Consider the following 10,569-nt stretch of genomic DNA (forward strand, 5'->3'; position numbering starts at 1 on the left):
TAGGAGTCCCGGCGACAGCGTCGTTGTCGTCGTCTTGGTGGTGGAGAGATCCATCGTTGAGCTGCTTGGAGCATGATGGTAAATGGGGTCTAGTGGGTACACTCACGGAGAGACAAAGAGATGATATCTATAAAGACCCAAATTTCTTGGTGTAGTATGTAGTGTTTCCAGAAACGTAAAGAGAGAAAGATGAGAACTTTCTACCGAGAGACAGAGAGAGTGGTGTTCTTGGTTTTTGTGATTTTTTTTTCTGGGAAAGTTTTGGGTTATTGGGTTTTTATTTACAGATTTTGCAGATTCACGGTGGAGGTGAAAAAATGAAAGATAACTGACACAACTTTTCGTATCGTTTCCCACAGACGGCGCCAAATGTTGATGCACAAAACCGGAGGTCTTGGAACAACGTAAATCCGACCGTGAATCTGCAAGAAAGTAAATAACACAAGATGTATCGTGGTTCACCCCAATGTTTGGGCTACGTCCACACTGATATTGTATTTCTCTGAGAGGATTGTGAGGGAGAGAGCCTTTATAATGTGAGTGAGGCTTGGAGAGGATGATGGGGCTTGCTCTTAATATGAGAGCCCCTCCCCATTGTGAGGGTGAGGAGTCCATTTTATAGAATAAGGGCTCCTCACTTATTACATAATTACATTTAAGTCCCCTGAGTATTTATACGATATCTAAATACGAATGCCCTAAATATGGTACAAACAATACCAATTTTTTTGTAAAATGTACCAATTTTTTTAACACTATGGATACATTCTTTTGCCATTTATTATTTCTTATTTTTACATAGTTTTTATCCATTTATTAAATCAAAATGTTTGAATTTTTTTATTATAACCGTTTCTAATAGTATTATAATGAGAGATTTTAAATTTATAGGATTATAAATCTCAATGTACTACGTTAGTAGCACTTCATAGTCATTTTATAATTTATTAAGAGAATTGTTATTAGCGCTTAATAAATCTTATATACTCTTCACAAGTATATTTTTCTTTTTAATTATAGAAAGCTTGGAATGCAAAACGAGATGTTTGGAGTGCCAATAACAATTATCTTTATCAAATGTATTTGCTAATAATTCTTACATTTTGTGGCACTCTAAGTTAGATTTATTACAAGAGATCTTATAATTAAATCTAGTAAACAACAGTGGTTGAATAGAACTAATTTGGACAAATGATTGTTGTTTCAAAGCTCATCTCAATCCAACAAATGTAAAGATTCGATTCAATTCAATTTTGGCTTGTAAGTAGGAGAAATTCTTGCACTAATTTACACCTTTTTGCCTATTTTTATATCTAATTCTCCTTCTTCTCCTTCTTCCCAAAAAAAAAAAAAAAAAAAAAAAAAATCCAATTCTCGATTAAGTTGTTCAGCTTTATGGTTAATGTAGTGCAAATGTAAACGTGAATTCATATGAAAATCTCATGCTCATCATGTCATTAATTTAATGAATGATCAAACAATCAATCGAATCAAAAGTATTGAACCCAATTTAAATAAACTCATGGTGTAAAATAAGAAAATTAAAATTTCATGACTCATTCCTTAAATCTATCTAGTTACCATTCACAAAGTTAAGATAGCTAATCATTTAACTAGCCTGTTAAAACTTATTTTTTCTGCATTTTTTTTGTTAAAATGGCCGAAGACCCTCATTTAGCGAGGCTGTTAGAGATGCTCTTACCTGTTTATGAAAGTCGGGTTTACAAGGCCAAGCCCAACCCGAAATAAAAACGGGCCTGAAATATTGAAGGAGACATAGAAGCCCGAATTATTGGCCATTGGCATTAAAACTCAGGTCGGAGAAAAACCGTACACTCTTTCCTACCACGCTGTGGACGGTCCCCGTCGTCGAAACTCCATTCCAGTCTCAATCTCTCGCATATCACGGCTTGCTCTTCAAATCCTCCGTTGCTTGTTTTTCAACTTCTGGTAATTTCTTCAGATCACGCTTTCCATTCGATTCATTTGGCTCGAATTGTTTATTTCTTTGGATTTTTCCCTAATTTCTCAAATTTTCAATTGCTTTTCTGTCTGGTTAGTTCATTGATTCATTCCCTCGTGAATTTTCTTTCTGTCACTTGAATTTTAGGGCTTCATTGATCTTTATGTTGGTGCTTTACATCTGTGTTTCTTGTTTCTTTTATTTATTTATTTTTGGTTTTTTTTTTTTTTGGGGTTTTGAATTATAAATGTTTAACCAATGAGTATTTAGCTGTAATTGGGATTTGGGATTGATCTTCGTCTTACTTATAGCATATTCGTGTGCACATAATCCATTTAATTTATCATTAATTTTTCGTACATTTGTGTTTAGGAAGGAAAGCGGTGTAATGGGTTTGTGTTGTAATTTTTTTTTTTTTGTGTAGGATATTTAGTAGGCGAGACATGGATAAAGAGACCCCCAATATAAAGAAATGGATTGTGCTTTATCCGGTTTATATTAACTCGAAGAAAACTATGGCGGAAGGGAGACGAATCAGTGTCGCGAAAGCGTGCGAAGGTCCTACTTGTGCTGAGATTGCTGATTGTTGCAGCTACTTCAAACTCCCATTTGCAATTGAGGTTTGTTATTCCTACATTTGCACCCTCTGTGTCGTAAGGTTTGTGTAGAAATGGGTGTAAGTTGTGCTAATATATGCGGTGTGTTGGACTACTGTAGATAGATAAGGCTTATCCGCGCGATTTCATGCAAATTGGGAGAGTGAGGGTCTTGCTTAAAAGGGAAGATGGAACTCCATATAATCCAGACATTACTTCCAGTAAGTGTTGCTTTATTATGACTGTACTTACCCTTAATTCTGTAACCTTCTCAAAAGTATCTTAGTATTTGTTTTTGGTGAAACATCATAAATAATGTATCAGTTAATGCGAGATTTTAGGAGCGGATAGTTATAATTGTTTTCAACTAGCCCATTTGTCTTTCCTTGACTGCTTATAATCCATGGTGAGAGGGAATATTGTAGAGAGAATCTCAATTATTGAAATAAAACTTAACGTGGTAGCAAAGGTATCCGGTTAAAATAGTCTCTCTATACGAGCAAAAACTATTGTCATATTTGGCAGTGTCTCGCTGTTTTTCTCCTTTTCGACAAAATTTTCTAGAGTCCCACAAGTTTACTCTCACCTTATATCATAGTCTCCTAATCTGCGAGTAAAGCTATGAGCTGGGGTGGGTAATGGGGAATGAATAAGATATAGGGTATAGAGATCCTTGTTTGTAACAATGTGGGCATATCCACTTTTTGCTGTGCTCATCTTTGAACAGTGGATGTTTAACGTTGTCAACCTTTACAAAGATAGTTCAAGTCAGAATAACTTGGTTCTTGACTTTCATGTATTAATAGGGTCAAGTTTAGACAAATGGACTTTGTTTTTGAAGTTGTTTTAGTGAGCCCTTGCAAGGGATTCCTTGTCCGATTATGTCATTAACCCTACGAAGGGTGTCGCCGTGTTCTTCAACTCAACTGTTTGCGCTATTTAGTTATTAAACAGAAAACAAAGATTTGTCCTTGATTTTGGTGTGTCTTTTGATTTGTACATGTATATATTGATTATTCGGTTTTGTTTTGACTAAATTGCAGGGAAACAGCTGATGCTGAAAGTTGCGGAGATGGTTCCCAGACATCCTGGGAGGACTAGGAAGCAGGAGCCCGCCACATCCACATCAAGTGCTGGACCTGCCAAATCTGGGAAACATGGAAAGAAAAAGAGATAGCTCCGCTCCAGTCTCACAAATCACTCACTCTCAGCTTAGACATTTCATGTTGTATACCCTAGTTATGTTTGAAAATTCATACATGATATCAACCATCATGTTTGAGGACGATTCATTTGTTTTGGTTTGAACCCTTTTGGAAAGTTGGAGATCATTTTTCGTGTCGCTTTTGCATTCATGGAAACAAAAACAAAAAACAAATGGAAAAAGAGAACGGCGTTCACTCATGAAAAAACATGTGCAAGGGAATGTTCACTCATGAAAAAACATGTGCAAGGGAATATTTCCGTTGGCATTATGCGAAAGAGCATTCACTCTTACATCTAAGGATCGAGTTTGATTCTCCCACCCCAATATCTCTTGTACAAAAAAGTGAGCATTTCCACCCGCTTGGTGGATTTGCTAATTGTGAATAGTAACTGTTGTTGAGCTGGAATTGGGGTTAGAATTGCCATGGCTGCTGCCAAGCTCAACCAGCCATGGCTTGGACTTGGAGGAGATGGGTGAGAAAGGGGGTTTGGAGTGGATTTTGGGTTTATTAGCATGTTTCATGGGTGGAAATGCTCTAATATACAGTCATAACATAAAAAGGTGACTCTGATGGTGACGATTTCTGTCAACGAACTGAGTCTGATTCAATCATGTGCTTTGCTTGGACTTCTTTGTCTTTTTTAGCGTAGCAACTTGTTTTTATGTTTACCTCGTGTAACATCTGTAATATCTTCTTGTATCACTAAAATTTATGTTTGAACAAAAAACAAAAAAAAAACATATAAAAGGGGTTAAAATGGGGAATTGCACAATATCCATGGTGTCACTAACTAACTGCTGTTAAAATAGAAACTGTAAATTACAGTGGCAAATTTCCAAAGAAACTACAGGGAAGGAACATTAGTTTTTCAATCTGATTTCTTCATGTTCACATAATGATTTGCTGCTTCTCCAAACAACTCTCTCACCTCTTGCAATTCTCTCTTACCTCACCCAACAAATGAAACCATCCAATTAAATTGTAATATTTTCTATTTGCGCATATTTCTCGGAAGACTGACCTGCTGCTTCCAGTTGCTTCTCAAGTTGTTAGCCCACGGTATCGTTCTCGGCCTGCAGCTGAGCAATCCTCTTCAACTGAGTTTCCTCGCCTCCCTCTGACAACGGCAGCGCCGCCACCAATGCATCTAATTGCACCAATGAATATTAAATTTAATTAATAAAAAACAAATCAGATGTCACGTCATCAAACTCAAAGCCGACCTGCTTAGACCATCTCCAACCAATCCGACCAGAGAGCCATAGGGCTAAAAATAGCACGAAATGACACGAAAACCGTCTCTAACAGAGGGCTAGGCCAAATGGCTCGTGGGCCCCACCGGGCTAAAATTGTGCAATCACACCAACCGACTGGCCCGAACCAGCCAGCCAACCAGTCACAGGCTGGCCCAAAATTCAAACCCCACGGCTACCTGATGCCAGGTGACTGTTGGATTTTAATTTTTTTTCCTATAACTACCTAAGTCATTAAACAACAATAAACAACACAAAACAACATTAAACAACACAATCTCCACCCTAGTACTACTTGGGAGAGTTATTCAAACTTAAACAACATGAAACCTAAAAAATTATCTAGTTTTCAAAACAAAAAAAAAAACTTAAAAAATTATCTTGAATCCAAATGTAAATTAGGCCCATCATATATTTTTGCACAAGCCTTCCTTGACCTATTTGGATCATCTTGGTCATCATCAGACTCTCTATCAATATAGTCATTTTGCTTATCTTCCACAATCATGTTGTATAATATGATGCACGACATCATAATGAAGTTCAATTTATCCGAAAAATTATTGAGATTATATCTCAATAAATTATTGAGGTAATTTAATTTAAGTAACCCTATTAATTTAGTTTAAATAATAAATTATGTTTGGCCATGATTTTTTGTTACATGGCTATGTTTGGTCTATGACCATTTGGCCCCCTCAGTTGGAGATGGTAAGAAATATAGCATGACACTATTCATTAAAATATTAAGTTATTGGAGAGCTATAGGGCTAAAGAGAGCCTTATGGCCCTCATTCAATTGGAGATGGCCTTATGCTTTCACTAGATAAGAACTCATGAGCTTGGGTTGCTTTGCGAACTCTATGTCACTGTTCAGAGTTGAGTTCTTATTGGGATTGAGATCCGGAGCCAGTACGGGTCTGGCTTCTGGGTAATTGGGGGAGATTCAGGCGCATCCCATTGCAATGTTCCGATGGTGGTGAAGGCAATTGTCGCGATCGTGTTCACCTTTTCTTGCAACTGGCTGATTGAGTCCATCACTTTAGTGTTTGTCCCCAAAACACAGGAAGCAACCATCTTCAAAGGAGAATATCCAGTAATACGGCCAAAGTTATGTAGTTTTAGCAAAGTTGAAGAAAGTTGAGATTCAATCATAAATCTAATTAGCAATATAAGGAGTAGCTCAACCTCTTATAAGCCATTACAAGGTTTATCCTTTCACCAATGTAGAACTCTTTTACCTTCACATTCTCACAAAAATTACCCTCTTACTACCAGATGATGTGACGATTCGCATGTCATATGTTCGATCAATATTTAACAAGATAAAATCATTTATTAGAGTTCCCCTTCCGTTGAGAGATTATTTGAGGAATACCTTATAGTGTTTATTTTATAATTTTTTTCAACAGTTCAAACCGTCTATATTTTAGTACATTATTCATAAACTATTTATAAATAGATTAGACAAATTCAAAATTTTAAAGACATTTAATTTTAGTGAAGAAATAAATTGATATAGTTTTAAAAAAATAATTATTTGACCACATGGTTTCGGTTTTGGATATTTATGGGATATTTTTTTTAGATATAATGTTTGAGGAAAGATCTAAAGAATGAGGGTTGAATCGTTGAAATACGTGAAGTAGACTCTACTAAAATTCTATAAAATAAGCTTATTTGAAAAAGGTAATGTAGGGAGACCAAATTTTTTAAACCAAATGATGTGGTTGTAGATAATTGGATTTTTAATTAATTGTCAATTAACATGCTTGTTTCTTATTGGTGGCACGTAATTTGGTTCTCAAATTTGGTTTAAAAAATTCGATCTCCCTAACATTACCCTTCGAAAAATCCCTTCATGAAAGGGGATTGTCATTTATTTATATCATGTTTCACATATTATTTGTCACATGATACAAGTATGTAGTAAGGCTCATATCACTCTAGTTTAAACTTAAACTCACTCCTTTATTTTATCTCACTCCTCCCCTCTCCCTCCAAATCTATCTCTCTCTCTTCTTATTTCTCTCTCATTTTTTTTACTTTTTTGTCTCTCATCCAATCCGCTCTTTTCATTCTCTCGGTTCTTTCTCTCACTCATTTATCTCTCTATCTCCTCCGATCTTCTCTCTTTTTTCTCTTTCCTTCAATCATCTCTTATTTTCTTTCCTCATCTCTCCTTTTTCTTCCTCTCTCCTCTTTCTCCCTCTCTTGCGACCCACTCTTTTTAGATTTATTTGTCTAGTTTAAGTCGTAAGATTTAAAAATTTTAAATTGCAAACCAATCAAGTTTTTGAGTCTTAAAAAAAATATTTTCAAGAAATGTTCTTAAAAAATATTTTGAGAAATGATAAAAAAATTCAAATATGATACCAAACAGATCGTAAATTTGCAAACTAAATAATATGTCATTAATAAGAATAAACACGTTTATCAACGTTTAAGTAATAAATTAATCATCAACTTTTATATATTTTTTCTAATTTTTTACAAATTTAATTTTTTTAATATTAACCTTTAATAAAATATAATTTCATATGAAAAAGTTAAAATGCATTCGTGCGTTATAAGCATAAGAGGCCACATTCAAGTGTAAAGTCACTCCCCATTCCAAACTTTAACCCTCGGGCACGTGGCAATCTCAGGAAGCCGCTTAAGGGAAATGACATTAATGCGCATGTGCAATCATAGCATCACGCGCGAGCGCATCAACGACAAACCCAAAAAGAAACCAACTGAAGATTGAAGAACAAACGAACAGTGAAGACTCCGTGAGAGAGAGAAAGAGATGACGATGGGAACGACGACGACGACGCAGGCGTACGGCGAGCCGTGGTACTGGGACAACCGCTACGCCAACGAATCAGGGTCGTTCGATTGGTACCAAAAGTACCAATCTCTGGCTCCGCTGATCAATCTCTATGTCCCTCGCCATCCCAACCAACGCAACCGCATCCTTGTCGTCGGCTGCGGCAACTCAGGTACGTGCTCTGCCTTCTCCCTGCACCCGCACTCACCCGATCAGATCTCCCATTTGATTCACATTCCAAAGGAATTGGTTCCCAAAACGCAGCGTTTAGCGAGGGGATGGCTGATGATGGGTACGAGGAGGTGGTTAGTATTGACATTTCATCTGTGGTCATCCAAGCTATGCAGACCAAGTACTCGAATCGTCCGCACCTCAAATGTACGTATGTTTTTTTCTATCATTTAAATTTGATGTTTTTATGGCTTATTTATTTGTATTTTGGTTAATTTTCCCTTAATTTTGTTTATTAATAATTAATTAGATTTGCAAATGGATGTTCGAGATATGAGTGCTTTCGAAACTGCTTCCTTTGATGCAGTTGTTGACAAAGGTACTTCATTTTTCTTCTAATCGTAATTTGTTAATTATATTTTCAATACATTTTTTGTTACGAGCGATATTCGACTTTAAACTAATCTAAACTGCTAGTATTATTGGAAGTCGGTAGCACTTCCCCTCTAGGCAATGTGGCCACTCCCACGTCTACCTCTGCATTTGTTACAATAACATTGCCGTCCAAACATAATTGAACATTCATTTTTGCGAAATAATGCTGATTTTGATTTTTTTCTCGCAGGAACTCTAGACTCTCTTTTGGTAAGTGCTGATAACCCGTCTGCTTCGTTCTTGTTTGTTTTATCTTTGTTGAGGATTTTTATTTATTTTTCTGTTGTATCGATTTTTTTTGTGCCAAGTGCGGAAGTAATTCGCGGCAAAATGCTACCGAGATGCTTGAGGAAGTTTGGAGGTGCGTTAAGACTGTTTAATCGGTAAATGGAATTGTTCTAAGCTTTTGGTTTTGTTTATTTTCTTGATTTCGTTCACCATATATTGAAGCAGTTGATACAAATTATAGGGTCCTCAAGGATAAAGGAGTCTACGTTCTGGTAATGTTGCTTGTTCTTTTGTTCTCTGCCTATGATTTCGATATACCTTCCCTTCCCCCTTCCAGCCCGCCCGCCCGCCCGCCCTCTTTTTTCGTATTCTTGTTTTGCATTTTGTGTGTATCCATAACTTGTCTCAAACATGCTGCTGCAGATCACATATGGTGCCCCGTTGTATCGTTTGCGTTTGTTGAGAGAGTCATGCTCGTGGATGATAAAACTCCATGTCATAGGTTTTGATTAAGTCCTAACTTTACTTGTAATGTCGTTTTGCAATAAAAATGTTTTGTGACGTTTGGTCTTTTTGTTAGATATTGACTGTTGATTTCTCTGTACCATGTATGCAGAGAAACTTTCCTGCGAAGATAAATCAGAACCTCCAATTTGGGATCTGACCAATCCTGTTCCTCTAAATGATGATGGAAGCTCAACGGAGGAATTGCTGGGAAACAACCCTGATGTCCACTATATTTACGTTTGTACGAAGGTTGGTAGAAAGAAATTTCCTATCTTAGCACTTTAGAAATTGCTTTTCAGTTGCTTATTACGAACATAAAAGACGTGGCTTTTCAGTTCTGATTCTTTAGTTTTGTGTACACACAGGCATGAGAGAAGTTTAGTTCTTTAAGATAGGTTTGAGGTGTACATGTGACTATAATTTGATTTCATTTCCCTTCTTCTTTTGGTCAGGATGATTCTTTGTAAGCCAGGCCTTAAGCATGAACTGTCAGTCGATTGAGGAAGACGAGAATCTTCAACCTCGTACGATTCCTTTCCCTGTACCTGTATCATTACATATATTGAAACTGATGATTACAGCTTCTACTATGTTGTCTGTATAATGCTGGACCATAAGCCGAGCGTCTAATTCGTCATAACTTGTCTGCAATTCTTTGATATCTTGAAGTTAATATATTGAAACTGGGAACACTAAACAATGTACGGTGAAGTATTTCATTATTTTCTACATGATTTTGACAGTGGAAAAAAATTATACGAAACTCTGTGCTGGTTTGGTTTCTTACTTGAGATGAGTTTCCGTAGTTACTACTCGGTTAACAAGAGCGGAAAACCCGACTCAGTAGTCAACGGAATGCCCAAAATTTAGCTGAGGTTTACAGTACAGGGGAGCCATGGCTGCCCTAACCCATGACTGCTGCAACTTGCAGTCGTGGCTTGTGATACGAGCATTTTATTTGGAGTAGGATTCTCTCCCCTCCTCTTCTTTTTGAACCGTCATGATTAAGCCGCTTAAGTTGAATTTTCAGTTAACAGCTTGTTCTTATCTTCAGTAGCAGTTGAGTTTTCAGTTACAAGATCTGGTGAAATTGACAGTGACTTGTTGGTTTGGTTTTTTGCTTTAAGACTTTTTGGTCTGTAACCTACAAGTAAAATAAAGAGCATGTGAAGAAATTGAAATAAATGGAGAGTGAGAATTTTTGCCGTTCACCGGATCCTCGTGTTTACTTATTAGCATTTATTATGTGATGAGTGATACATATCGAAGGGATATAGAATTCTCTGACGAGGAAAAGACCCTCCACAAAAGTATTTAGAACGGAATCAACTCTCAATCCTGTGAAACGAGAGTAAAAATAACAATAAGGGGCAGATTAAGAGCTAGCTTTTGGAGA

The 10,569-nt window shown here is 36.6% G+C and overlaps 2 protein-coding genes and 1 pseudogene across 2 annotated transcripts; 2 read left to right on the plus strand and 1 right to left on the minus strand.

Annotated features, from left to right (window-relative positions):
• The first annotated feature begins 1,685 nt into the window (after nt 1-1,685).
• Nucleotides 1,686-3,901, plus strand: LOC114820646 (signal recognition particle 19 kDa protein-like). The gene is made up of 4 exons (XM_029091722.2): nt 1,686-1,950; nt 2,388-2,583; nt 2,681-2,780; nt 3,603-3,901. Exons 2-4 carry the CDS (start codon nt 2,407-2,409, stop codon nt 3,734-3,736), a joined length of 411 nt encoding a protein of 136 aa, XP_028947555.1. The 5' UTR covers nt 1,686-1,950; nt 2,388-2,406; the 3' UTR covers nt 3,737-3,901.
• Nucleotides 3,902-4,550: 649 nt separating this feature from the next.
• On the minus strand, nt 4,551-6,058 carry LOC114820748 (mediator of RNA polymerase II transcription subunit 21-like; annotated as a pseudogene).
• A 1,571-nt stretch (nt 6,059-7,629) lies between these two features.
• On the plus strand, nt 7,630-9,936 carry LOC103430747 (uncharacterized). Its single transcript, XM_029091807.2, has 9 exons — nt 7,630-8,004; nt 8,097-8,210; nt 8,314-8,382; nt 8,629-8,648; nt 8,747-8,799; nt 8,908-8,938; nt 9,090-9,168; nt 9,283-9,422; nt 9,626-9,936. The coding sequence occupies exons 1-9, from the start codon at nt 7,812-7,814 to the stop codon at nt 9,638-9,640; spliced, it is 714 nt and encodes a 237-aa protein (XP_028947640.1). The 5' UTR covers nt 7,630-7,811; the 3' UTR covers nt 9,641-9,936.
• The last annotated feature ends 633 nt before the right edge of the window (nt 9,937-10,569 follow it).

Source organism: Malus domestica, chromosome 13 (assembly GCF_042453785.1).
Source record: "Malus domestica chromosome 13, GDT2T_hap1".
In the NCBI taxonomy this organism is placed as follows: Eukaryota; Viridiplantae; Streptophyta; class Magnoliopsida; order Rosales; family Rosaceae; genus Malus; species Malus domestica.

What these genes read in the sequence shown, in the direction of transcription:
- LOC114820646 (XM_029091722.2), top strand. Translation starts at nt 2,407, where the DNA reads ATGGATAAAGAGACCCCCAATATAAAGAAATGGATTGTGCTTTATCCG. An exon ending in AACTCCCATTTGCAATTGAG is followed by an intron (nt 2,584 to 2,680) that starts GTTTGTTATTCC and finishes GGACTACTGTAG; the next exon opens with ATAGATAAGGCTTATCCGCG. An exon ending in TAATCCAGACATTACTTCCA is followed by an intron (nt 2,781 to 3,602) that starts GTAAGTGTTGCT and finishes ACTAAATTGCAG; the next exon opens with GGAAACAGCTGATGCTGAAA.
- LOC103430747 (XM_029091807.2), top strand. Translation starts at nt 7,812, where the DNA reads ATGACGATGGGAACGACGACGACGACGCAGGCGTACGGCGAGCCGTGG. An exon ending in GAATCGTCCGCACCTCAAAT is followed by an intron (nt 8,211 to 8,313) that starts GTACGTATGTTT and finishes ATAATTAATTAG; the next exon opens with ATTTGCAAATGGATGTTCGA. An exon ending in GAACTCTAGACTCTCTTTTG is followed by an intron (nt 8,649 to 8,746) that starts GTAAGTGCTGAT and finishes TTTTGTGCCAAG; the next exon opens with TGCGGAAGTAATTCGCGGCA.